The sequence below is a fragment of the Falco naumanni genome, chromosome 3, assembly GCF_017639655.2.
Source record: "Falco naumanni isolate bFalNau1 chromosome 3, bFalNau1.pat, whole genome shotgun sequence".
NCBI lineage: Eukaryota > Metazoa > Chordata > Aves > Falconiformes > Falconidae > Falco > Falco naumanni.
Genome location: NC_054056.1, coordinates 60882147 through 60910135, shown reverse-complemented (window position 1 = coordinate 60910135; position 27989 = coordinate 60882147). Strand labels below are relative to the sequence as shown.

The following is a 27989-nucleotide window of genomic DNA, read 5'->3' as shown; positions in this document are numbered from 1 at the left end:
CGCACCCGGGCGCCTCGGGCCGGCGCATGCGCGGGGCGGGTCTCCTTGGGCGGCGCGGAGGGCGCGGGTAGGCCTCAAGGAGAGCGCGGCCGGGCGGGGGTCGCCGTTTCTGCCGCCGGCGCCATGTTCCTGTGCGCTGCCCTGCGGGCCGCGGCCACACGCTCGGTAAGGGGGAGGCAGCGGCGGCCACGCGTCTGGCCCCGCCGGTCGGGGCAGGGCGCCCGCTCGGCTGGAGGAGGCCGCGGGAGGGGTGGGAGGCCGCGGGGTGGGGGCCGGGGCCGGTGCTGCCCTCGCAGTGGGCGGGCGGGCGGGGCCCGCCGTGGCGCAGGGCCTCGGGGAGAGAGGCCCGGTGCAGACGGTGGGAGGGCGCCGGTGCCGGCTGTCTCCCTCGCCCTGGCGGCCCCGGTGCTTGCCGGAGCTGCTCGGCCGGCTCTGGAGGGGCGCTGCCTGCCTCGAGTGACAGAGGCTCCAGCAGCGACTGCTCGGTGCCGATTGCAGGTTATTGGCAAGCTTCCCAAGCGGGAATAAAACTTCCGACTTGGCGTACGTAAGACTGACCACGGGAAGGAAGCCCCTTGGTTTGTTTTTCGGTCCTGAGCAGCTCTTCACGCCAGTTGAAATCCTTTAGGCCAGTGCAGAAAACGGGGGCTCATCTTAGTTCGTCTTCAAGTCTGGAATTTACAGGTGTGGTTCTTGAAAACAGAGCAGTATTTGTGGATAGAATAAAGGGCTTCCATCTGAAGTGCATCCTTTTGAAGGAGCACCGCATGTGTGTTATATATACTACAGCATCACATCATTTACATGCGCCTTTCAGCATTGTCTGCAGAATTTCAGTTGTATTTGCAGGCTCTGCTAAGGCTTGTAAGATTTTTGCCCGAATTTTATACGCTGTCTGGCTCACTGAGGGCAGTCACACTGGCATGTCAGTGCAGTTCATTCGATGTGCCTCAGTCTGTTGATAAAAGACAACAGACTGAGGGTCTCCTGTCACTCAGGAGTGGCCTGCAGTCCACAGAGTTACCCAGGTATTCCAGAGTTCATCTTGGCCTCTGACACAGAAATGGCAGATTAATTGCTTTCCTGGCTGCTGCTTTCAGATGAGCCAGAACTAGAAAGCAAAGATGAAATGCATGTGTACAATATAACACACAACTGCAATCCAGTAAATTTCTTCCTGGAAGGACTGATCGTATGACTGCAGCCATCATGTGAAACTATGCTGCAGGTGAAACTACATGACATGCTTCTGAAAACACTGAGCTGATCAGGTTGTTGTTACAGAAGAGCAGGGGCTGTAGTTCCCTGGTACTTAGGTTTGTATTTCAAATCTGGCCCTGTGACTGTATTTTTGCTAGTTTGATACTGAGCCACTTGGAAGTCCCACAAATTTTATATGGTAACAGAACTTAAGTAGTTGAGGGATTTTTTTAATATGCTGTATTTCCACTTTGAAGAGATTTCAATCTTGATCTAGAATACAATGTAAAAATTTATGTAAAATTAATTTTCTTGATCTGTTTTGTCATGATGGATCCAGACAAAATACTGAGAATAGCTGAACAGAACTTGCATATGGGTCTGTGTGTGGTTATTTCATGTTTGTGTTTACGTTTGTCCTCTTATGCCTGATCCCACTGTTCAGTTAGATAAAAGCTGAAGAAGCATGTAAATGTAGAGAAGAATCTCGGTAGCAATTACAGCTTTTGCAAACTTTAAAGCACATGTGATGTAAAAATTGGAAAATTCTTCATGAAATGTTTGATAAGAATTTGTTCAAGGCACATAAATCATAAATTATGCTGTGGCAGAATGTTACCTGTTTGAAGTTAAATCCTTTTAACTTCTACATTGTCTGAAATGGTCAAGGTGAGTAAAGAAATTTGTTCTCCTAATAGTACAGGAGAGCCGTTAATAGTCTTCTCTTGAGTTGATTTAAATTATTAATGATGACAGTAGAATTAATGGCTTACACTTAAATAGAAATCAAGCTGGGTCTGAAAGCAGCTACTAGCAGTATGTAAATTATTAACTATTAATACTATCTATTTTCTTTGTAGATAAGACAAGTCCGATACTTACATAGAACAGCAGTGTGCAATGCCAGTGGAGGAGCCTTATTTGTGGTATGTAGTTTTCTACCTTACTGTAAGGGGGATGTGTAAGAAGAGTTTGGCATGTGCTTTTTTAATTTGCCTAAAAGTTTTTGATGGGCAGAAATTTACTATAGAAGCCCGCTGGCATTTGCAAAGAAGCGTTTTTTCCAGTAGAACTTTTCATTAGAATTGTGACGGAGAAGCAAAAAGGCTTGCTTATTTATTTGGCCTTGTGTTTCTTTCCTTATATAGTAAAAACTCTTTATTAATAGTAATGGTAATATTAGCAGCATTTGTATGTGATTGCAGATGAGAGTTTGCTTAAACTTTTATCTCATTATGAAACAGTTTTTGTTTCCTTTTTTTATTGAGTTTGTAATTGAAGCTCATGAAAATTTTTGCAGGCACAATTTCTTGATTTCTAAAATTTGCTGCAGAATTACCCTTAGGTCCAGGTGTTGAAAAGTGCAATTCTTGTTTATATTATATTTGATATAACATGTTGCATAATGATTTATAATTGAGGCCATTAGGCATTATCGTAATAGTTATAAATAGTAATAGTGATTGCAAAAAAGAAAAAGCCCTCAAATTTAACTGTGTAAAGCACGTGCGTTGGCTCTCTACCTCTGAAGAGAACCAGAAGCATCTCAGAGAGGTGTGTTCTGTCCCATTCTGCTCCAGAGCTTTACCTAGCCTGCAGTTTAACTGCTGAATAATTTGGGATTTTTCCAACAGTTGGTAGAAATCACCACTGTACAAAACTGACAACTTTGAAAGGAGATGCTCAGCATTTTTTAACAGATTTTTGTTGTTGTTGCCTTTATGCAGCTGTTTCTACAGCTTTTTAAATTAAGATGAAGTTAATGGAATTACAGTACATGCTTTGGATATATTTCCAGAAACCTGAGCAGGCATTGATGATTTACAGAGTGAGAGCTGGTATTCAAGGGATAGAGGAAACGACGTAGGCTGACAACTGAGGAAACTTCAGATGTAGTTTGAGGTTAGTAAAGACAGGCAAAAGGTGTCATTTGTACCCTAACGGATGTTGGTGTCTGTCGCGACGGAGGGAAGACACAGTCACTCAATATGAGTGATCAGCAGACTTTGTTTATTGTCCCTTACAGTCACCTTTTATGCCTTCTTATAATTAGCTCATACATATTACAAAAGTTAAGCTCATTATTTATTAGTTGCCTAAATACCAAGTCCGCCCCTAGTTTCTCTTCTGTAGTTTTCTGTTCCCACCTGCAACATTCTTTTCCCACCAAAATCTTCCTGTTATTGTGTAACAAGGACAGCCAAAGACAGTGTATTTTGCTTTACTTCAGATAAGCTGAGAGCGATGTGCATTTTTGTCCAGCCAGCTGGACTATGTCTATGTGACCCTTTTCAACTAGCCAGTTATCCACAATTCCCCCGTTTTTATTTTGGGTGACATAGGCCTGGTTGACCATTTTCAATAACAGCATTTTGACACAGGAAAATACACAGCCAACTTATAAAATCTCAGTTCAGAAGTATAATTCCAGAAATACTTGAAAAATAAAGTTAGCTTGAAGCTTTAATTTAGATGCTCTTTCTGTTCCAGTGATATAAAAAGTTTAAAAAATTCAAAGGCAATTTTAAAGTTCTGAACATGGACTAATGCAAGCTCAAAACCCAAAAAGAAACCAAACTGATGTTTGACTAGGAATATTTGCAAATATTTTAGTGGAAAATCCCTGACCATTAACAATTTTCTGTCCAAATAACAACTGCTCTTATGCAACCAACCAGTCCATACATTTTCTGAAGAATACCTCATTGATATCAAAGAATTAACAAAGGGAAAAAATTAGTTCTAAGCTATATACATTCATAAGTGGATTTTTCAATAGTTACATACAGATTTACACACTAAGCCATAATGGCTTGTAGGTGATATACACAAGAAGAATACGTTGCTTATCTGTCTGAATGTCTATGCTAAATTTGACAACTATGCCACAAGCCAAGCCTACATGGGTGCTGTATGTTATGCACGTTCCTTAACAAACAGAAGTATAATAGACAAATTCCCAAGATCTAGTCCCCAACCTAATTATATTATTTTGTAGCCAATTAAGGAAAATAACACAAATGTGCATATCTACATGTGCACACACCTTTTAGTTCAGAACCAATCTGTGATAAAAGGCCTTAGCCTTATGGCATCATCGAATCTTAACAAGTACAGTAATTAAAAATGCAGTCTTACTGTAAGTGTGATTTATGCTGACATTCCCTCAAATGCTACACGTGAGTACTTCTCACTCAACTGCCTCAAGTTAAAATAGTAGTATTTGTTAATATGTATTAAAAAATCATTAATTCTCTACAATAGCAGTTGACTTCCATAACACTATGTAAGCAAAAGAGGCTTAAGATGGGTTTTCTGAATACTAACAATTTATTATAGACTGTCTAAACTCAGGTCTTGAAAGATTTCACTCTGCCAGACATAGAAACACTGTTGCACTCCAGTTGTGAGATCCCTTTTCCCAAGTTGTCACATGCACATCTCGCTTAAGCAACATTAAAGTTTCTCTCTGCTACATAAAAGCATATTGCACTTGTAGATATAAAAGATAGCACCCTTACTTAGATTATTATCTTATTACCTCATAACTCTTAGTATACCTTGTATCTCTGATTTCATCACTTCAAAAATTCACCAGAAGCAGATAAAACCACAGCATCAGACTAAACTACACCTTAACTGCCGATTCAAATAAAGGCATTCTCTTCAGATAGGCCTAATGCTTACAAATAATTTTGGCTGGTTTTGATCAAAAAACTATTATTACAATAATGATCAAAAATAATAATCCCGTTTGCAAAATGCCTTTAAGCCAGCCTCCTAGTCCCAACCAATTTCCACATTCAGAATACAGCATAAATACAGAATAAGGCAAAAAGGCTTCTCTTTAAGCACAGAGATGTTTGCTAGTTCAAGGCAGAAACCCATTTCTTGTAGGGGACATCTGAAGCACTTTTTTTGGTGGGTTTGTAATCAATTACGTATTTTCCCTTGAGAAGCTTAAGCTGTTCCACTTGTTTCAGGAGTGTTTCCAACTCTGATTTGTTGAATAGGTCCGTATTTCCCAAAAATATCATACATTTCCTCCGCTGTGATTTTTATACGGCAGGTTCCGAATATAGAGGATCCGATTGACCTCTGGGGGCAGCCAGATGTTAGCTCGCTTGGCCGCTTGCATCGCCATGGCGCCGATCGGGGGGGGGGGCCGCCTTGGAGAGAAACTGCGGCCGGGAAGGGGCCTGCCGGGCCGCGCGCCGCCGCTTGCCGCTGCCGCGGGGGTCCCAGATACTATCCCATACGCTAATAACCCGGGTAATGCCTTTTTACAATCTATGTCCCGAACGCTCCGCTTTTCTAAAAAGCATATGAGCGAATCGTACGTCGCTTGTTCTCTCCATACCTTCGTCAGCGCTGTTGCAGCCTTTGCGAGACTTCGGCGACGCGTGGCCGGCGGGACCCTCTGTAGGTGCTCCCGGGTGCGGGGACTGTGCCCTTCCGCCTCCTGCGCTGCTTTCAGGACTGGTACCCGAATCTCCGTCGAACCGTGGCTCGCAGGTTCAGCCCTCTCTAGGGTCCCTGTTCGGGCGCCATTAGTCGCGACGGAGGGAAGACACAGTCAGTCAATATGAGTGATCAGCAAACTTCGTTTATTGTCCCTTACAGTCACCTTTTATGCCTTCTTATAATTAGCTCATACATATTACAAAAGTTAAGCTCATTATTTATTAGTTGCCTAAATACCAAGTCCACCCCTAGTTCCTCTTCTGTAGTTTTCTGTTCCCACCTGCAGCATTCTTTTCCCACCAAAATCTTCCTGTTATTGTGTAACAAGGACAGCCAAAGACAGCGTATTTTGCTTTACTTCAGATAAGCTGAGAGCGATGTACATTTTTGTCCAGCCAGCTGGACTATGTCTATGTGACCCTTTTCAGCTAGCCAGTTATCCACAGGTGTCTGGCTTATTTGCTGGAGGGAGGAGCCTGAAAACAGAAAGCAAAGTAGAAAAGTGAAGTTGTCTGTGTTAGTTTCTTGTGATTTGCAACTGTTTATTTAATAGCATCAATTTATTTTTATTCTGCAACAGGATTTTTGCTGGAAGAGCATAGGAAATTGTTTTTGTGGGGGCTTGTTCTCTATGTGTGTGTTGAGTTTTTTTAATAGGGTAATATTTGTTCTGTGAAGTAAAAGGCTATGAGAAGAAGACATTTGGATGTCATTGTGTGTGTGTGTGTGTGTGTAGTTGCCCTAACTACAAGTAAAAACCTTCAGAGCAAATTTCAAGGGAAACTAGTCCTGCTGATTTGAGCTAAAGGCATTATTTTAATCAACAGTAGCTGTTTGTATACAATCAGAAAATGGGTCATGTGTGTGTGTCCATGTCCCATTTCTCTAGAGGAAAAAACCCAACGTGAAAAAGGTCTTAGCAGATAAAGGGTCAAACAAAGGCTGTGAAGAACCGCTTGTGGAGGAATACTGTGCTTACCTGGGAATAACTGTAACCTGTTGTGGTGGTCCTCTTTGTATGTCAGTTTACACACAAATGTCTTTGTTTTGTCTTGCAAAGCATATTGGCGCTTCTTGTTGCACTTGCCATGTATGAAATCTCTATGTGAGGAAGGGAAATGCATACAGTGTCTTTGTTTTGTAACAGCAGGGGACAGGCTAGCAGGGGACCTGGTGGTCTAATTAAAATCTAGTATTAAAAGGCAGTTCTAATCTCTGTGCCTATGCATCCCTTTGCAAACTTTTTTCATGCAAGTTTTTGCCTTACATCTTACCAGAAACGTACAGAGATAAGAGAACTTCTACTGAAACCTCGTTTTATTCTGAAACAGCAAGAAGATACTTTCTCTCAACCATTAAACTCAGTCTGGTGCTATCACAGGCAGCTGGATCACACTCCAGAAAGAGCATATCAAATTCAAAACTAGATAAATTGTTTGCCCATAGTAATATGAGGGCTGCTCCAAATCTATCATTTCTGATGGTTAGGGAAGGCCTGATTACAAAGATACTTGTATTTATAATAGTTATTTTTCTTTCTTTAAACATGCCCTCTCTATATTTGACTTCTGCCTGACTTTAACCTCCTTTTAACAGCTAAAACTTAACTCTTGTACTTTGTGGATTTTAACACATGAACTGAGTTTCCTTAACACATCAACTGCCCTGATGTTGCCTTTGTCATAGGGCTGCACAGGGATTCAGTAGAGAAGGTTACAGAATTGCTAATTATATTTTTTGTTACTTGTGAAATGGTCAGTTACTTGGGTCTGAGAGCACTTCCAGTGTTCTTAAATTAAGAGAGGTTTGTATGTGGAGTTCTGCTGGCACAGTGAATACTTGCCCTTTGGAGAAGTAGTAAATTTATTTTCATTGCTGGTTTGATACAGACTTTTTTAGGTTGTTGCCCTAAACATAATTTCCCCTGCTGCAGACCATGCGGTTTTCATTTTGATTTACAGTGTTTTTAACTGGCATTCACTGCAGGGTACAGGTCAAATTTCAGGCCAGCTTTTTTGCAGTATACATGAAAGCTAAATCATTCTAGTTATTCTATTGTAATTCTTCAGTGCTCTTTAATAATTGTGTCAAGAAAGACAGATGAATAGATCACTGAAAAAGAAAAATAAAATGGCCCAGGTTGGTGTAGCAAAAAATATGAGATGACCATCCAGCAGCCTTAGTACCTTCCCTGGGAGAGTACTGTGATCTATGGGGACAGCGTGGCTTGGGTAGGCCTTCTCAGTGCATTTTTCACACTTTTAAATAGTCTAGGCTGGATGCTGCAATACAAATATGATACAGTAAAGCTATGCATGGAATCAAAACCTATTGTGTAAGACTTCAGGAAGTTGCAGAGCGCGTGAAAGGGTATCAGAAAAAATGGATAGAGTTTGACCTTGCGTTTCAAGAAACGGCTGTAGTTGGCATATATGTAATTGTATTTAGTTTGTGTATGGAGGAAGCCTTAATATATCTTGTTTCTTTTTATAAGCATCTCTTAGATGAGGAAAGGTTGAGAGAGCTGGTCTGTTAGAGAAGGCTGAGGGAGTGGGGATCTTATTAATGTCCATAATACCTGAAGGGGGGGTGCACTGAGGGTAGAGCCAGGCTCTTTTTAGTGATGCCCAGTGACAGCCTCAGAGAACATCAGGAAACACTTTTTTAATGTGAGGGTGACCAAGAACTGGGACAAGTTGCCCAGAGAGGTTGTGGAGTTTCCACAGAAGGTCCGGAAGCCATCTGGACATGGTCTGGGTAAGCAGCTCTGGGTGGCCCTGCTTAAGCAGGGGGGTTTGGCCCAGATGACTTTCAGAGGTCACTTCCAACCTCAACCACTCTGTGATTTAAGACAGTATTTTTTCCAGTACTATGTCCTGAATTGTGATCTTTCTCTGCAGAATCTATAGCCTAAAAAAAGGCAGAAATGCACTCACCATTTAGAAGTAAGTAAGATCATGCAGGTCTCTGATAAATGGTGCGTCATCATACAAATGGAAGACTAGGGAAAAGGTGACTGACAAATTCCTAACAGCTTGCTAAGCCTAGAACTCTGTAAACTCTGGATGAAAACTATGAAACTTACCACAGCACAGAATTGGGTGAAGCCCACTTAGGAGAATGGAGAATAAACAAGGTGATATGATCATATTCAGTGTTCAATAAACAAGGTGATATGATCGTATTCAGTGTTCACCTGTGCTGTAGCTTTTACAGTGCATCTTGGAGCCTTGCTGTACAGAACTGACTGTGACAAACCAGCTTCTGATATAAAGTATTTATTATTCCTTTTCACTTGTAGGGTATTTAAGGATATCAGTTTAGAGATGATAGACTGAAAGGAGCAGCTGTTCTAGACAAGAAGATTTTAATAGATATACTTATTTGAAAACAAATTCAGATCAAGTACAATTGTAACTGTATGAAATAGCTATGGAAAGCAGACTAGCAGCCTGAAATAAAACGGGCATGCAGATTTGAGAAGGAAAAGTTAAGTTATGGAAATACTTATCCTTCATCCCCTTGTATTTGGTCTGTGTAGTTGCAGAACAGGTCTGTAAGGGGAAAAATTGAAAGTTGCACAGTATTTACTTTCAGTTTTTAGCAAAAAATTGCTGATGGAGGAACTTTCATTAAAATTGGTATCAACCCACTAACACTAAATACAAGGACTCAAATCCTTTATCTGGAAGGGTCAGTATAAAATAATGGCAATTGTGTTCCTAAAACCTGTTTTATGTTGTCTTGTAGACACACAATAGACAATTAATTCATACTTCATAAAATATTTGTAAAGGGAATTGGTTATCTTTCTGTAATTCCTGTTACTAGGGGGAAGTCAGCCTCGGTGGAGAAGTGTATATTGACTGTAGTTTTATATTTGACTTGGAACTGTAGTAGGGATACATGTTCTCCAGTTGATGATGGCAGTAGTACTGTCTGCTCCAGGATATAGGCAGGATAAGCAAAGGGAATCTCTCACTAGACCCAACAGATGTAATTGAAGTTAAGTGTTTGGATTTTCGATAATTCCATATTAAAATTTCTAAGTCCAGGAATAGCTGTGGACCATACATACTTTCATTTCTGCACTGATAATGGTCTTTCAGTAGGTAAGTATCTTGCAATGTTAAAAAATTTCATTAAATCCTTTGCTGCTTAATAGAATGCAGTGTGGAAACTGCAAAATCACCCTAGGTTACTTGAGATAATGATCAAAGTCAGTGGAGTGGGTTTCTTTCTCCTAAATATACTTTTAAAGCTTTTATTATTAGGTAGTTGTGGATTACTTTTAACATCAAGCCTCAGGTATAACTTGTACTTTCCTCAAACTTTCTCAATTTGAAAATTATAAAGTTTGGAATGAAGCTTAGCTGTGATTATTTCAAGGATACCATAATGAGCTGCTTAGAGGTAACTGAAATTTTTGTGCAGGAAGTTTTTTTTTGGTGGATAAGGATTTTCATCAGAACTAAGATTTTATTATAGGAAAATGTCACTTTCTTCAAGACTTCCAAATTTCTATTTTCTGAAAATAGAAGAACTAATTTCAGTTTGATGTTTCCTTAGAAGACCACCTTAAAAATAGTATGATAGAGTATCTTATTTTGGAAATCTTAATTCAAAATTCTGCTTCTTCCATTCTGATTCAGAATTGTATCTAAAATTAAAATGTTTAAATCCAATACAAATCAAAAGTTGATGTTAAAATGAATTAATAATGTGTTAGAATGTGCAAACATTTTAGTTGCCTAGTAAGCTTCTTGATGAATTTTAGAGTATTTATAGTTAATGTCTCACGGGAAAAGAAAAAATGGGCTGTTGTGTTAGTCCCTTGCTGTTTATTAAGGTATTAACTGGAGGACTCTTAATCTACCCGAGATGAATTTGAACATAATTGCCAAACTGTATTAACAGTGTTTAAAGAAATGTATATTTTGATAACACTGTATTCCTCAGGAAATAATTTTTTGAATAGGAAATAAGAGGAATAAGTCATTATTTTTGAGTGATGAAATAATTATCAGTATTTTTGATAACTTTCCCAGAGATATTTAATCATTTGAGTACTATGAAATTTTTATCTGGAATATATTGGTTTTACCCAAGCAACTCAACTGTAACTGTCTAATGAGAAGATATTTTACAACAGTAAATCTGTCCTGAATAATTTCCTGACAATCCCTATGTTTACACATTTTTTTCTTTTTCTGAAGCACAGAGATAGTCCTGAAAATAATCCAGATACTCCATTTGAGTTCACACCTGAAAACCAAAAGGTATGCAGACAAACAAAGTTAAATACACAGACTTTGTCTTCACATCAGTACTGATACCTTTTCCCTCTTTCCCTTTAAAAAGCGAATAGAAGCAATCATAAACAACTACCCAGGGGGACATAAGTCTGCAGCTGTCATGGCAGTACTAGATTTGGCGCAAAGACAGCATGGATGGTTGCCCATATCAGCTATGAACAAGGTATTTGGTAATTAATTGTCTTTCAAGCAGAATAATACTGTTTTCTTTAAATATCTTGCTATAATATTAGCATACTAGTGTAGGAATTTACATGTGGTATGGAATTGTGAGAATTTCCTATGAGAATATGTTTTAAAAAATAAAAGGGAAGACTAATGCAGAAAACTGGGGGCTCTGTTGTTTACATAATGTTAGCTCATTGCTAGAAATTGCAGACAGAAGAAAAATTACATGAGCCCTGTTTAGATAGGCGCTTTTCCCAGAATCATCCTGCAAGTAGGAACAGAAACTTGAAAGATTTGGTTCGCTGCTGAATTTGGGGAAAGAAGAAAAGAACAATGGAGTTTTTCTCCTCCCAGATCATTGGCACAACATGCATTGCCAGGATTGTACTCTAAGCCCATAAAGGCTTCTGCAGAGCAGTGTTAGTGTAGTATGTGTCATGAGTGTTGTATAATGCCTCACAGAAAGTGCCCAGAAGACTTATCAAGTTATATATTAAAATGGTTTCAAAATAAGCAAGCAACTACGCTGCTCCGAGGTGACAGGTTGCATGACGGTAATCAAATACCAAGAAATAAAAATTTCTGGTTTATATTCATATCAATAAATCTGTCCTATTTTGTGGTGCAATCTGGCATATCAGTTTTAAAGTGAAAAGTTTTAAATGCACTCAAGATGTGCTGAGTGTCAGTGTTATAGAAATTATTGAAGGAGTTAAGTGCACATTTAGGGAAGGGCAACATATCTGCTAACTGTTTCTACAGTGTAACATAAAGCCTCAAATCCCCATTACTACTGAATGGGGCAAGTATTTTTGTTTATTTACTCTAAAATATAATATCAATCCAAAACTGAAATAATCTTAAGATATTTTTTTAAGTGAACAGATATTTTCCGTGGCTTGTTACTTGTCTGCTATAGAGACTGGAACGTAAAACAGTTACCCTTTTGAAAAAAGAGCCAGTTCTCAACCTGAGCAGTTTGCCAGGGTTCCAGGTTAATGAGGTCAGGGATACTTGCACCAGAACTGGCTTCATGGAGATTGTGCTTCACTCCCTATTTATTAAATGTGATGCCAACCTGCAGATGCAGTTGTGGTGTTTCTTGGGCCAGCCCTGGTGTGTCACAGAACCTAAGACACACCTGCTGTATCTGAATTGGGTGAGCTAGTGCCAGCCTATAAGTATCCCATAACAAAAAAGTCCTATGTGGGTTAGTGCAAGCAGATTCATACAAATTTGTTCATTCATGCAGCAAAAGAGAAGTAGTATGAGCTGGAGCTGACAGTGAAAGCTGGAACCCAGCTGACTCCTCACATCTGCTTGTGCACGGTGCTAGATGCTGGAGGGGAATTGCCTTGAACTCCACACTGCTAATCTGTGGCTTAGTGACCAAGTTTGTGCTCGAGCTGGGTGACTCCAATCAGAGTAACTCAAGTGCTTTTTCTTGGCACTTGAATACAGTTGTGCTTTGATACCCATCTCCTTCCTCTCCTTTATCCATTACCAACAGAGGACAGGTGATTTTACTGAAATGGTGTGTTAAATGCCTTTACTAATGCCCTGTGAGAATTCAATATAGTGTGTTTTCCCCTTGTTACAGGTTGCTGAAATTTTAGAAATGCCTCCCATGAGAGTATATGAAGTGGCAACCTTCTATACAATGTATAATCGCAAACCTGTTGGGAAATACCATATTCAGGTCTGCACTACCACGCCTTGCATGCTGCGAGATTCTGATAGTATTTTAGAAGCCATTAAGAAGAAACTTGGTATGACACGAATTTGTAATACTTTTTGTGATTTTTTTTTTTTTTACCTTTGCTTAATGATACTGAAGTAAATTTTTTCATATGGTAGGGACAGAGCAATAGTATTGAAATTATAGAGTGAAATAATTGGAAAACAGGCACTAAACACATTTCGGATTTGGCATTTATTCTTTATTTTTAATAATTTCAGTACAGTAGAGCAGAAAAGACCATTGTCTGGAGCACCATTCAGTGGTCTTAAAGTGGTTTTAAGGGGTTTGCCAGGAAATACATTATTCTAGTATGACTCTGGACTGAGAAAGTAAGCCCTATCCCATATATAGGAGAAGACTTTGAATGCTATGGGGTACTTTTTTATATGTGAAGTAAGATTTTAAGGTATATGCTGTATAAAAGTTGTTTGTGAGGGTTTTTTTACTTACATAGAACCATAGAATGGTTTGAGTTGGAAGGGACCTTAAAGATCATCTAGTTCCAACCCCCCTGCTGTGGGAAGGGACACCTTCCACTAGACATAAAGGGAGGCTGCTATAAGGTCTCCTTGGAGCCTTCTCTTCTCCAGGCTGAACAACCCCAACTCCCACAGCCTGCCCTCATGCAGGGGGGTGGGGTGGCGGTGCTCCAGCTCCCTGATCATTTTTGTGTGGCCCTCCTCTGGACTTGCTCCAACAGGCCCATGTCCTCCTTATATTGTGAGGCCCCAGAACTGAACGCAGTACTCCAGATAGGGTCTTGCAAAGACCTGAGTAGAGGGGCAGAATCACCTCCCTCAACCTGCTGGTCATGCTTCGATGCAGCCCAGGATTCTGTTGGCTTTCTGGGCTGTGAGCCCACATTTCTGAGTCATGTCCAGTCTTCCATCCATGAGTACCCCCAAGTCCTCCTCCTCAGGGCTGCTCTCAATCCACTCATTGCCCAGCCTGCATCCATGTTGGGGATTGGCTGTGTTAAACTTCATGATGTTCACACAGGCCCGTCTTTCTAGCCTGTCAAGGTTCCTCTTGATGGCCAACGTGATGTTAATATACCTTAAGTATTCTCCATGGAAAAAGTCAATTGAGAGTACTGCATCATACGAGATATGAGGAGAGCTCATGGGTTTTGTGTGTGGGTTGGCTTTGGTTGTGGGGTTTTTTCATCCTTAGGTGGTCATGCGGAGGGGGTAAGATCAGCAACTAACAACATTTCCACTTCTATGAAGGCACAATCTGTGCTAACATTTCCTAAGAATCACTGTGATAAGAGCTGCAGAACAGCTGCTTGTTATCTTGTGCTTCATATATTCTGTTGTCTGGAAAAGGCATATTTAGATTAAATTTGTCTTAAGTTTGTTACTGCAAAAGTAGCTTAATTTTAACTGAAACTCTTAAGCTTGAGAAATCGAAGCATTAAGGATTAATTGTGTAGCTCTTACTGAGACACAGACCTTACTTAAGACTTTTACTAGTCCCCCACTCCACACACGCACACCCAACTATGGAGGAAAACTGCTTTCAGCATTCTTCCTTCCATGGAATATTTTGTCAAGATCAGATTCTGAGATGTTATTCCAGCTAACCTGCCCTCTGGGGAGGTTCTGTATCTGTATTGCTACAACAATAGTGTGTCATGAAGTTAACTTAAGTTTACAGAGTTGCTGCATAAATGAGTCTTTGTGTATAAATTTGGAACTTGATTATGAATTTGTAGCTAACAATATTAATGCTTGGATCTGTTTATTTGGGAATTTAATACTCAGCACTGCATATTAACATATTTCGTATCGGCATGTGAAAGCTATGTTTTCCCTATTTTTTGATTCTATTGCATGGATTACTAAAAATGTTCCTGAGTAGAGCTGTTCTGTTTGTTAGAATTGTCATTTCATAGTTAATTTTTAATAAATCATACCTGCAGACCTGGAAATGAGGTCTCAGAAATGTATCTGAAAACAGACTTCACAGTTTATTAGAATTTTTAATGGAAACATGTTGGACGTATTTAAGGGGACTTAACTATGCAAATGTTTAAGGCCAAACTACAAGTAATGGGAAGTCTATGGAGTACTTAAATTTGTGCTTTATTAAACTTGTTCAATAAGCATTGCTGAACCTAGTATTCTTATTGGTTTAGGTATAAAAGTTGGGGAAACCACACCGGATAAACTCTTCACGCTGATAGAAGTGGAATGTCTAGGTGCTTGTGTAAATGCCCCGATGGTACAAATAAACGACAATTACTATGTAAGTATTACATTCCCTTTTTAAAGGTTAAACTTTTTTGCTGGGTTACCTGTACTATCACATGTTTCAGATTGTGAAGTTTTGGTCAGTTACTTCAAATTCCTATTGGCAGGGACAATGTTACAACCTAGGGCATCTTTTAGTTTCTTGGACCCTTCCTAGAACACTTCATCTGTATCACAGTGTGTCAGCGTATTTTTCCTTTCAGTTACTGTCTTGATTTATACAAGTGGGACAATGTATTTTTGGTGGTAGTGGTCTGCCAATAATCTGGAATTTTTAAATAGGTATTTGATAAGCCTTTAAATGTGCTTTAAAGCAGTCTGTTAGAAAGCGTGGACTGGTTTAACGCTATTTTTGAACTTCTGGAATTATTAATTATGACTCATTTAAATGCCATCAGACCAAAGGAGTTAATGTATTGACTGAATCTAAATATTTAAATATTTAGTTCTTTAAAAAAGCAAGTTATTGGTCTGACTAATATTTTCAGAACTGTTCTCTTGAACTGTATCCACATTTTTTTATCACAGCTGACCCTATTTTGCAGTACATGCAACAGCACGTGTATCGTGTGTAGGCAGAGATCCAGCTCACTAATGTACCAAGGAAGCTGGAAACACAAACCAATGTTAGAGGGGACCCACATCAACACTGTTAAGTTTTAACATAGCTTCTGCAACTATATGTAAAACAAATTTTTCACGTTAAAATGACAGTAGGCTTTTTCATTTTCCTTATTGTTTAAACCAGTATGTGTGTTAATGGACAGGATCAGAATTACCTATGCTAGGTTAACACCTAAGAGCACAATTTTGAATGCTGCAGTTAGCACAATTGCTGACTATTTTTCTGTTTTGTCAGTGGTGGTTGGTTGATCATTTATTTTACTTTTTTTTACAGGAAGATTTGACACCCAAAGATATTGAAGACATAATTGATGAACTAAAGGCTGGGAAAGTTCCTAAACCTGGCCCGAGGTATATTTGTATAATACTGGCTAATTAATTGAAGCCTGATCCTTTTCAGAAACTAAATTCCTGTTCCAGTGATTTCAGTTCACAACCTACAGCTAAAAAGCATTAATTTACTGAACAGAATGGCATGCTTTCTGTGCCTTTCTATACATTCAAAGCCAAAAAGAACAGGAAAGAACTGAGAATTTTGATGTTATTGATGACTGACTGGAGGAGTGAAAACATCAACTCTGACTTGGCTTAGTACTTAACAGGTGAATGATATCACCTGTTGGAATTTTTTTTGTCTTGATCATTTAAATCAACAAATGCCTGTTGGTTGCTTGGGGTTTTTTTTATTTCTGACAAAAAACAGACAGTGAGTTTGTTAAAGTGTTATTATTTCTGAACTTTTCTTATCAGTTATTTCCCACTGTTCTTTATTAGCCTAACTACACATATGCTTATGTGATGGTGGAATTAATTTGACTTGAGCATGTTAGCTATTCCTGTTGATTCTATAATGATTTTTTTTTAATACAAGAACAATCTTAAAACAGGTACAGTTTCCAAACACAGGGAAGCATCACTAACAAAAATCACTGATACAATTGGATACTGCCTTTGGTATTACTGGGATCAACATCATGTGTTGGCTGGCCAACCTGCAAATAAATGAAAGAAAACTAGTGGTCCTGTCTTGCATTTCAGTTAGAAGACTTTGTCACTACCTGATTTAGAATCCTTTTGATTTAAGAGTAGCATTCTGAAGGAGGAATAGGAAGAACAAAAGAAAAAAGGTGGCTTCAGCCTTAAGTCAGATTTTGTAACTTGTCTTCTATCCAGTGATTAAAATAGTATCTGAGATTATAACAATACCAGTAATGAAAAAAACTGCTTTTATTTTTCAGGAGCGGACGTTTTTCTTGTGAGCCAGCTGGTGGCCTTACTTCTTTGACTGAACCACCCAAAGGACCAGGCTTTGGAGTTCGAGCTGACCTCTAAGGATTTTTGTAATACAAAATGAACTGACTAAAAATAATAAAGTAACTTTAATCTCAGTAAAGTGATGTATGTGCTATTACTTCTTTTAAAAAATGAAGAATGCAACAGCAAATAGTGTATCTTACTTGCTGTAGTTTTAACTCCTGTAAAGCATAATTGTAATTTTGGATTATAAGAAAAGTGGTTCTGTAAAGTGACTCGCTAAAAGAATCCACTTACGGTCACTGAGAGGTGAAAGCTGCATCTTTTGATCTGTCATTGAAAATTCCTTCCACTTTTTCTAAGGTTCTTTGACAAAGCATTAAAACTGACTAAATTACAAATCTGGTAAATGCATAATGAAACAAATTGAAAGGAAATTATCTGTCACAACTTCATCACAGTTAACTTTTAATTGCAATTCAAAAACTATAAAAAAATGGGAAAGGAGATCCAAGCTGCATTTAAAAAAAAAAAAAATAAACTGGTATGTTCAGTAAGAAGTGGTTCTTCTTGAGTCACCATTCAGTGACTAGGGAAAATGAGAAAATTACCTTTTTTTGTTACAAAAAACCTCCAACCATATAGTGGTAGTACTCTACTAAAAGAATGTACAGCAACAAGAAACAACTTCCTGTACAAATTCACTCAATACAGCCAAGGTATGCAGTTGGAGGCACTTTAATACATGCATAAGCGTAATATATGAAACTAGATCACAGATCCTTCTCTGACCTTACTGCTGTGTATCAGCTACTTTTAAGAAATCTGTGTGAAATTGAGGTATTCCTCCCAATACAAAGTTGAATTGACTGCATATTAACACAATATCTATGCTTATAAAATCTGGCAAATGCTTTATATATGTACATATAAATACATTTCACTGTAAATCAGGAAATGTGAACATGTTTGTCACCTGAGAGCATATAGTGCCTGCCTCCTCTAAAATTGCTGTGGAACTTACATTTATTACAATTAATGTGATAGATGGAGCTTAACTGTATTATTTGTATCTTATTCTACATTATGTTGTTTGTTTTTATAATCTGATTAATTTTATAAACTATTGTCCCTCCTTTAAGTCAAATTTTGTATCTACAGATTTTCCTGCATAATGATTATATGTGTTTGTGCCCCACCTTTATTTCAGTAGGCTCTGTGAAGTTCCTTGATTTACTGTTGAACAAGTAGTGTTACTGTTGGTAGTTCTGAAAACAATGTATGTTTATCATTTGTATGTAAAACTTGCTATCCCTTCTACACTACTGAATTTATAAAATTAAATAATTTAGTTGCATACAAATGGAAAAGTAAACTTGATGAGTGAAGCAGTTGCCCTATAAGCATGAAAAAAAACCTTGCAAGTGGTATAGAATACTGTGTGTATCAGAAAACATTACATTGCCTGAAGTATTATATGTACTTTAAAGTTAATGAACGCTTTTCTGAAAGATAGTATTGAATATTTTAGGTAACAAGTATTACCAGGACAAAATTTCTGTTATCCTCAATTCTCAATAGCAGAGGGTTACTAATAGTAATTCTGGGCAGCTGATGCTAACCTGTCAAATAAGTAAACACAGTTCTGCAGTTTTGATCTACCAGTTATTATCTTGGACTGTAAGAGTACCAAGTGGTCAAATGAAAAACAAGTACAGCAACAGTCAAGACATTCCTTAAAACGGGTAATGCAGCAAACAGAACTGATCCTGTGTTTTCAGTGGTCTTGTTTGCCCCTCTTCTCCAATGAGGGAAAAATGGAAGAATTCACATGCTGTAGAAATTCTCTAAAAGCTGAAGTTTAAAAAAAAAAAAAACAAAAACAAAAGCAATAAACTGGGGAGGAAAAAAAAAAAAAAAAGACTACCTAGAGAAGTTTTTAAGAAAAACAGGTACAGTCTTGGGAAAAGAAATGAGATTTAGAACATGGAAGCAGAAGATATGGAAAGAATCCACTAGACTGAGTAGGTCGTGGTTCTTTCCTTTGGTAAAGATGGAAGAAAGTCTGGAGTAATAGGAAACCACCAGATACCCAATGATGTGTTCAATGTTGGATAACGGAAAGACTTCCAGACCTCCACATGCCACTAGAAAAATGTTACTTGGAACAGTGTTCTGTCACTACATAGGCAGAAGCAATGAAATTCAGTTCTACCTGTGCAGTGTGTTAGCTGGGCTCACTGGCTGACCTGCCAGGGGCCAGTATGTATGCTTTCAGCAGCACGACATCGTGCAAGTTCTTAGCATAAAAGTTCTTGATTTAGTATTTTGTACTGCAGTCTGAGATTTTTCAAGTCATTCAATTACTAGATTGAAGTCGGCAATTACACGGTTCACCCGTTTGTCTTTGTCAAGACCAGCAGTTCACACAGCTGACAATACAAAGGTTTCCCTAGGGAGGGCAGATCAAGGGAAGTGCTGTGCATGCCCCCACAGTGGAGCTACAAAGGCATTTTGCAGCTATGCTGGATGTAAAAGGGAGTGGCTTCTGGAGACAAGGGGAAGAAGCTAACAGTGGTAGCAATTAACTGACTGATGCTTTTTACTAGTCCAAATAGTAGTTCTTAATAAAAGCTTAAGGAACTATTTTTTAGTTACTGATAGATACTATTAGAAAATGTTAACATCTGCTGCTGGAGATGTTCTCATGAGACTCCTTCCCTGTTACTTCAGCTGCTGGTTGCAAACACCTACCAACACACAGTGAAATCCTGGAGGTGCACCACTCACGCTGATGCACAAAGAATGCAGCATTGCACCACTGCACTACACTGGAAGCCTGTCATGTTTTACAGGGTCAGTCATCATTATCCCTATATAGAACTGTGGAAAGAAAAAATACCCCGCCTTGAGAAACAGTTCTACTCCACTTATGCTGACAGTCTATAGCCCATCTGCTCTTCAGCCGCTTGCCACCTCAAGTGATGATCTCTGTAATCAATGCAACAGGAACGTGAATGCAACTCCCTTTGTTAGGTGGTCCGAGGTGCTGGCCTACCTGCTCCTGGTCAGCTGACACTACTCACCTTACACTAGCAGAATCAAATGAAAATGAAGGCAGTTGCTTTACATATCATCTCTGTGTTTGTACACCAAGATTTTGAAAGCAGGTGAGAGAAGTCTGCCTAGACAATGAGCTGTTGTGCAGCGTGGGAATGTTTGGGATTTGTGATGCTATTCTCTACCCATTCTGGAACATGATGGGTGGAAATCAGAATATAAGGGAAGTCCACACAATAGATAGTTTTAATCAAAGTCACCTTTTAATTCTGAAAAATTCACCTTTCTGACTTGTGTAGAATATTAAGGAATTCTTGCTTTCTACACTGTAGCAGTTGAAAGTAATCCAGTAGTAGACTGAGCACAGCAAGTAAGACTAAATGGAAGGGCTTTGTTCAGCTGCCTTCTCAAAACATGGCATCCCAACAGCCCACCTGTCTTTAGCACCTTCCAGAAACAATCTGGAGAGTCTTGAGAATCTTGAGAACCCACCAGTACAGAACCACACAGATGCCTTAAGTCTCACCACATGACACTACTTTAATAAGCAGATGCAAAATCTTTCACAAGTGCAGATGAATGACCAGTTTTCAAGGCTGCAGCTAAGACTAATGTTAGTCCACTGTAACCCCTATCGATGCATTTGTATGACGTCTGTCTTATCGGTGCAAGACCCCCCCGCAAAATACTGTTTTTGTTCTGAAACCTGGAAGCGGGCCTAAGCTTCAAAGGACAAGCTGTGCCCGCTGGCGGGCCGCAAGCTCCCCCCGCAGGTCCCGCAGCGCTTTGCGGGCCCCCACCGCGCCGGCTGGGAGCAGCGGGGGGTGCGGCGGAGGCTCTGCCCAGGCCCGGCGCGGCGGGCTCGCTCTCCCCCCCTCTCTACGCGGGTGCCCCGAAGGCGAACGGCCCCCCCGGCGCCGCGCCACACGCACCTGCCTCCAGGCGCTTCTCCCAAAAGCTGCGGGCCCTGTACCTGCAGCCTGCCGGTACGCTGCGCTCCTCTCAGCCCCTGTGAGCACGCGTACACCCGGCCGCGAGGCGCCCCCCCAAACGGGACCAACAGCTCCCCTAATCGCCAGCGCCCGCACCCGCCTCATTTGGATGCGCCGCCGCCACCGGGCAGCGCCCAGCGCGCAGGCGCAGTGCGCCGGTTATTAAAACTCACTGCGCCATCGCCGCCGGAAAACCCCTCCCCGGGGAGGGAGCGGCCGCCGTGGCAGCAGCGAAGGTCGCGCTTCTGGGTCTGGGTCCGTTCCTGTCCCTTAGGGACTGGGAAGCTCTCGGCCCCGTCCCTGCCCTGCGGCCAGGCGCGGCGCGGCCGGGCCGCCGCCATTTCCAGAAAGTTCCAGCGGCCGCGGCCCAGCGGAGCGGGGCTGCGCCGGCGCGTGCGCACGGCGCGCGCCCTCCCGTCGCCGCCCTCTTCCCTTACGCCCCCCACCCCGTCCCCGCACCCTGCGAGCCCGTTATTCCTCGCCGCCTGCGTGCGCGGGGGGACGGGGCGCTCCGCCCATACAGCGGCTGAGGAGCCCGGCGGGGCGGGGTGGGGGGGGCGCGTCCGCGTCCGCTCCCCCTGGGATGGGGAACAGAGCGGTGCCGTGACGCTGCCCCCCCTCCCCCTTCCCTCCCCAACCGCCGCCCGGGCGGTGTAACGTTCGCGGCAGTGCCCGCCCGCCCGCGTCCCGTGCCCTGTGTGAGGCCACGTGGGCGGGGCTCGGCCAATGGGAGCCGCGCCGAGCGCTACTCGAGCCGCGACGTTGGGGAAGGGGGAGGGGAGCGGCAGCGCAGGGTGAGAGGGAGGGAGGGCGACAGCGGGCGGGGGAGGGGAGCTTTCGGAGCCGACAGCCACGGCGGCCGGAGCCGGGGCTGAGCCCGCGCCCCAGCCCCTGGGCACCGCCGGTGGCGGCGGGCGGCACCCGCGCTCCTGTCGGATCTCCGCGGCCGCACCGGCACGGAGAGGGGGGAGCGGCGGGAGGAGGAGGACGCGTCCCGCCGCCGGCTCCCAGGAGAAGGTAAGGACCGGAGCGCACCTCCACGCCCCTTCCCGGTCTGCGGCGGGGACCCGCCGTGCCACCCCCTGCCGTGGTGCCCGCGCCCGCGGGGTGCCGCCCCCCTGTCTCTGAACGGCGGGTGGCGCGGGGCGCCCGGGGAGCCCCGACCCGGTGCCCGCCTCGGGGGGTGTAACCGCTGCCCTGCCCTCCCGGGCAGCGGGCACCGCGCCGCTCCCGCCCGGCGGGGCGGCGGGCCTGTCAGCGCGGGGCGCGGGCGGCGGCGGGCAGCGGCTCTGCGCTGTCAGCCTGTCAGGGGAGCCATGGCCGCCGCTGTCACCGTCTGGCGGCCGCGCCTCTCGCCCGCCGAGTCCGGCGGGGGGCCCGCTTGCGGCCGGGGGGCGGCGGCGGCTCCAGCGGGAGGCCGGGCCGGGGCTGCGGGGCGGGCGGCGGGCGGCGGCGGGGGTTGCACGGGCGGCCGGGGCGCGGGTGCCGAGCGCGGCATGGCGGTGTACGCTCACACACCCGCCTCGCCTCCGTTTCGGGAATTTCGGTCGCTCCCTGGAGCCTCGGGAGTTGCTCCGCCGATTTCGGCCGTGCCGCCTCCCTGGGCCAGCCTGCCCTCGTCAAACCGAGACCCGGGGCGAGCGGCTGAGGCGTTTCTGGCGCCTTCCGTTAAATGCAAAAGGCTGCCCGGTTGTTTGCAGAATAACACGTTCAGCTGCCTGGTGTGCCAGTGCAAGGCGGCGGGCGCCGCCGGTGTGGAGCACCGTAACTCGCACAGCACAGGTGACACCAGGCAACAAAGGAAGGACAAGAAATGAGGGAATGCCAGGCTCAGTTGCACAGTTCTAGCATGGCTTTCTAGGTACTATTGTTAATATTCAGCTTTTTTTTTTTTTTTTTTTTTTAAGGACTGGGTAGCTGACAAGCAATTACAGGATTTTTTATTTTAGGGGTTTTTTTATTATTATTTAAACTCCCAAATAAAATGAGCAGTTTACTACCAGTATTACCAGCTAGAGGTCTTGTGGAAATTGCCTGGACATGGCCAATGTGTTCTGTGCCTTTCTTCTGTGGGCCATGTGATGTGGAAGAAAATCTGAATTTTATACCTCTGAATTGAAAGGTAGTTTGTGGGGTAAAGCAGTTCCTTAATGGAGACGAGTGAGTAAGTTGTGATGCTTGTAGGAACAAAAAGCTATCAGACAGATGTGGAAAAGTCCAAATGTTCTTATGTTCCAGGAAAAAACTGTATAATCTTGGAACACTAGGAAAGGGTGAGATCATCATGTCTATAAGAAATCATTAACTTTTATTAAAATAATTTTACTGTTATTGATATGTCATGATTTGGAGGTGGGGGGTGCTTCTGCTCTCTAGTTTTGAAGCAGTAAGGGTTTAGATGCTTTTCAGTATGGAAGTTGATGGCAGCTTGGTTGTCTTCACATCTTAGTTACTCTAGGTAGGGACATGGTGAGCTCTTCACAGGTGCTGTGTAGCTGTAAAGAGCATCCTGTGCTGTCTTTCCTTCATCCACTGTAATCCTCTGCTATAGTTCAGTGTGTAATACTCCCCAGAGCAATAGATCTTCAAAATGATATGTCAGGGCATCTCACCTGTTCTTATTGTTTAAGGCTTGTGCAGATGTTGGGTGTTGCTCGCTTTTCTTCATTCTTTAGCTGGAAACTCAAGGTTTTTGACTTGATCAGCTAGGGACCTTAATCTCACCCTGAGTAAATTCACTATGTTTATGTGCAAGCTTAAGAAACTGGTCAAATAAAACTGCAGGGATTGAAGTACGGTAGAATACATTGGGAAGGTAATGGTAAACCCATTGACTATGTCTTCACACACACCCCCCCCTGTTATTACTTCTACTTTCCTGTATGTGTCTTGTAAGCTAAAATGTCAAGGAGTGCCAGTGTTTTTCTCGGCACCCAGAGGACTGTGGTGGCATTCTTGTGGTGTCAGTTTTTTGGTGTATAGTATGTGAGTCCCTTTTCTGATTTCCTGGCTTTTCTCTAGTAATTACTAAGTGCAGACAGATGATCAGAGCGCCTTTGGTTCTTTCACAAAGATGACAGCTCAGTCTTACAAATACAAGGCTTTCTGCCTTTCCATTGTTACCTCTTTGCATGTTCTTCTCCCGCCCAGAGGATTATTCAAAATTAGTTGTGAACTCGGAGTAGTAGAGACAGTAAAGCTTAGGACAGATGTTGTGTAAGAAAGCAGGCTCTGTGCAACAAACTTAGTTCACTTACAGTTCCTTCCAGCAGGCTTGCATAATAGGTAACTTCTTTGAGGAGGAGATCTTTCAATGAGCAGGCTGAATGAGTGCTTGTATGAAGCTTCAGTGTTTGGTTCTAGTTACAGGGGTTACTACTATGTTACCACTTCCTTTACAATTAAAAGTATATACTAAAAATTAAATATCTGTGTTTATTAAATTGGAGGTCATCAATCATAGTGTGAAACAGCAGTTTCTTTGCACCATTAGGTGTCTCTTTAAATTGTTACAAAACCTGTAAACTATTACAGCTTTAACTTAACCAGATGGAAAGAAGTCCTGGATATCCTTCTAGTGGAAATACAGGCACCTAGAAATGGCCGAGCTAGAACTTCTTCCTCTGTATTGGGCATACAGATAGATGAAAGTAAATTCTGTTTGTTGAACTGATGTACCATGTTTAGATGATCTTAGGCTGATGAAATTATCTGAAAGAGTAGCACAGTTGGTCCTCTTTAAAATTGGAAAAAACTATTGATCACAAAATATGTAATGATTAACCTGCTACCATCCTGTTAATATACACACTGAGAACAACTTTTGATGTTTTTTGGACCTTATCTTATGAAGAGGTAGGCTAGGCATGAATGTTTGGTGTTTCTTCTTTTCCATGTTCTACTGCAGATGGAGTGGTATAAATGTTGATTGGTCATTTAGTCTCCAAATCAGACTTTTTTTTTTAAACTGCATCATTAGAGTCTACATAGACTCTAGCAACAGATGGTATGAAATAAATATTAGCACAAGCTCTGTCTTGCATTTTGTGTTATGACACTGAATAATTTTGCTAACAGAATAACAGAAGTCAGAGCCCTGCTAACATCTTTTTTTTTAAGAGTTCATTATTATTCCAGAACCTAAGTAAGTCTTTGCAAGTTCCTCCATAAGCTTATGGAGACTTGATTTGTATCTTAACTATGCAGCTGAAGACCTTTATTGCCACCTTGCATAAAACCTAAGTATTTATTTAATGAGAGACTTGAAGACCTTGAGAAGTGTGACTTTGCCTTGGCTTATTTTAGGTTGTCTCTCTGGATCTGACGATCTGCTGCAACTGATTTTATCTTTAGCAAGCAACAAATGAATAAACTCTCCTCAGTTTCATGGCTGCTACTCAAGAGTGCTCTAGGTAGTGATAACGTCACAAGAGGATTGGTTTCACACTGGTTTGTGCAAAGAAAAGCCATTAGCAATGTTAGAGAGATAATTATGAGCTGTATTAGAGGCAGCAGGTAAAAATGCAAGTTGAGGAGGGGACTTTTTCTTCCCTGCTCCTGTTATAGGCTACTGGCAAACCAAAACCTCAGTGGAGATGGAGAGTATTGGAATTACTTTCTTCTTGTCCTATGTCTTGCATTCATGAGGCTGGAAAATATCAGAAATAGAAGGTACTTTTTTCCCCTCTCCTAGCTTTGAAATTTATTAAATGCAACAGAAACCATATAACACTTTGCATTTCTAGGAGTATTGTGGTAGAAGTCTTAGGAAGTTTGATTGCTTGATGACAGAAGAAATGAGCTTACTTATGAGAAGACATTTCCTGTAGTTTCCCTTCTCTTTCAAAGCCTTTTGTATTAGTTGTACTTAATAGGTGTCTGGTTCTTTGAAACTTCCAAGCTCTGATATAAACAGCTTCCTTAGCCAGTTTGTGGAAGTACCTTCTTGTTTATATTTGCTGCAAGATTGTGTGGAACAAAGAATGCTGAGAGAAATTTTAACTTTCTGTGGTGGTCTATGCTGTTTAGCAACCTGCTAATCTGCGTTTTTACTACTAGTTTAATAATAAAGGGAAAATGGAAAGTTCATTTCATGATACTTTCTCATGTGGGTAATACTAAATCATTCGTCTTCTGACTTCAAGAGGGGACAGGTGTTTTGACAACTGTATTACCTTTTCTAAATAAATAAAAAATAATTCTTTTGTCTTGAAAATAACTCATACTTTGCTTTGCAGTCCCTTCAATTCTCCAGATGACATAGCAGAACATTAATGAAGGTTAATTGCTGTACTTATTGTAGTTTTACAGCTCTAAATAGTTATACTTGGATGCAAACAGTATTCTCGTTATTCTGTTTCCACTCCATCTGTTCACTCACTATCTCTTGTCCCTCAAAGAAAAATTATTTATGTAGAGGAACTGGCATATGATTTTATTCTGTTACTTTTGTGATATGTGGTGATGGCCAAGAGGTGGCAATAAAGACCATTGAATGTTTTGCATGTCTTCACAATTTAGCCAGGACAAAAACCTCTGTTACCCAGTTGGGGACCTGTAAGTAAGCCTAGTCAGAGGCTTGCTTTTTTTCCTGCATCTGCTGCTTTAGCTCTTACTCGTGAATGGTAGCACTCATGCACGCTGTTTCACCCGTGCTGAATCCTGCTAAAGTTGAAGCACTGTGAGTAGGTGTTGCCAGTTAGTCTGCTTTTAACCCATGAAGGGCCTTTGCGTGTTTTGTGGTTATGTTACTTCAGGCAGTGCTACAGAGAAGTTGTGGGTTTTCTTGGTTTTAGCTTGGCAAATTATCATTTGCTTATGAAGATTTAAATAGAAGTTACGGAGGTCCTAGTAGTAATGTATAGAGCAGATTTGAAATCTCTTGTTGTGCAGATCTTCAGGTTTCCAGAGAGAAGTAGGTTCCTTTAGAATAATTCAAATTTAATGGGCAATAGGCTTGCTTATCTTAAGTTGGGCAGAGTACTGACAGAAAGTCTTTTATGTTTTTCTTTGTTAGGCACTGTACTAATGTATCAGTCTTAGTTGTCAGAGATCGGCTTAGTGACACCTTTAAGGAATAACCAGTAGATCAAAACTGAAGTTTACAACTCCACTTCTCCATTTAGCTTAAAGGGAGTATCATATTATTCTAAACATCTGTGCAGGTGCTTCCTTTGAACCCATAACTCGTCCTAAAAAAGACTGAAGAGGAAGCACCTGTGAACATACGAGTTTTTAGACTTGTAGATTAAAAGGGAGGACTAATGGATTTTGCAATAAGCGTCTTTGGCTCCTAAGAGCCAGAGTTCTTGGCAAGCGTGACTTTCTTTCCCAGACTTCCTCTTTATAGGATCAAGAATCTGCTTTGTTTTGAGAGGCTAGCCCGTATAAAGGGAGATCCCTTCAAGCACTCTGAAAGCTTATGTGTGTCTGATTCTCAGAGTAAAAAGGTGGGGTTGTTTTCCCATGTCAATGTTTATTTCGACAGCTAGTTTGTCCTTCAGTAGGAATATGATGCTTGTATTCTGTGTGGCTGTCTTAATGATATGATCTAACTTGAGTATGACATCAGTACTCCCAAGCTACACAGATTCTTCAAGCCACCTATGTAAGTCTTTGGAATAAATTCAGTCGTGTTTACACAGCATAAGTTGCTGGAGAATATGAAAAACCTTTTCATATGCTGAATGTAGCAGCAGGAGGAGAGAACTGTCATTGGGCATGCTGCTGCTGCTGAGGTAAAGAACATCTGCATTTTTCATTCATGGAACAGAATCATAGACTAGTTGAGATCAAAAGGCACCTCTGGAGGTCATGTAGTCCACCCCTTGCTCAGAGCAGGGTCAGCTAGAGCAGCTTGCTTATAGCCATGATTGATTGAACCTGGAATTCACCCCAACAGCATGAGTAAAATGTG

General features: G+C 41.7%; 2 protein-coding genes and 1 long non-coding RNA gene across 5 annotated transcripts in view; all 3 read left to right on the top strand.

Moving 5' to 3' along the window:
- Nucleotides 1–27: 27 nt before the first annotated feature.
- Nucleotides 28–17155, top strand: NDUFV2 (NADH:ubiquinone oxidoreductase core subunit V2). The gene is made up of 8 exons (XM_040585781.1): nucleotides 28–165; nucleotides 2061–2126; nucleotides 10881–10943; nucleotides 11026–11142; nucleotides 12748–12916; nucleotides 15029–15138; nucleotides 16042–16118; nucleotides 17006–17155. The coding sequence occupies exons 1-8, from the start codon at nucleotides 124–126 to the stop codon at nucleotides 17097–17099; spliced, it is 738 nt and encodes a 245-aa protein (XP_040441715.1). The 5' UTR covers nucleotides 28–123; the 3' UTR covers nucleotides 17100–17155.
- LOC121084394 lies at nucleotides 2133–9224 on the top strand. Of its 2 annotated transcripts, XR_005826711.1 has the most exons (3): nucleotides 2133–3150; nucleotides 6111–8800; nucleotides 8835–9224. It is a non-coding gene; the product is annotated as an uncharacterized LOC121084394 (long non-coding RNA). The 2 variants fall into 2 exon arrangements; XR_005826710.1 differs by having other exon boundaries at nucleotides 6111–9224.
- A 4729-nt stretch (nucleotides 17156–21884) lies between the features above and the next one.
- The window catches only part of ANKRD12 (ankyrin repeat domain 12), a 65838-nt gene continuing 59733 nt past the window's right edge, over nucleotides 21885–27989 (top strand). Inside the window, exon 1 of one of the 2 annotated variants that reach the window (XM_040588408.1) lies at nucleotides 21885–22090. The gene's annotated coding sequence lies outside the window, so the exon portion shown is untranslated. Of the gene's footprint in view, nucleotides 22091–25662; nucleotides 25745–27989 lie in introns of those variants that run through there. The other variant, XM_040588409.1, reaches the window with a different exon arrangement.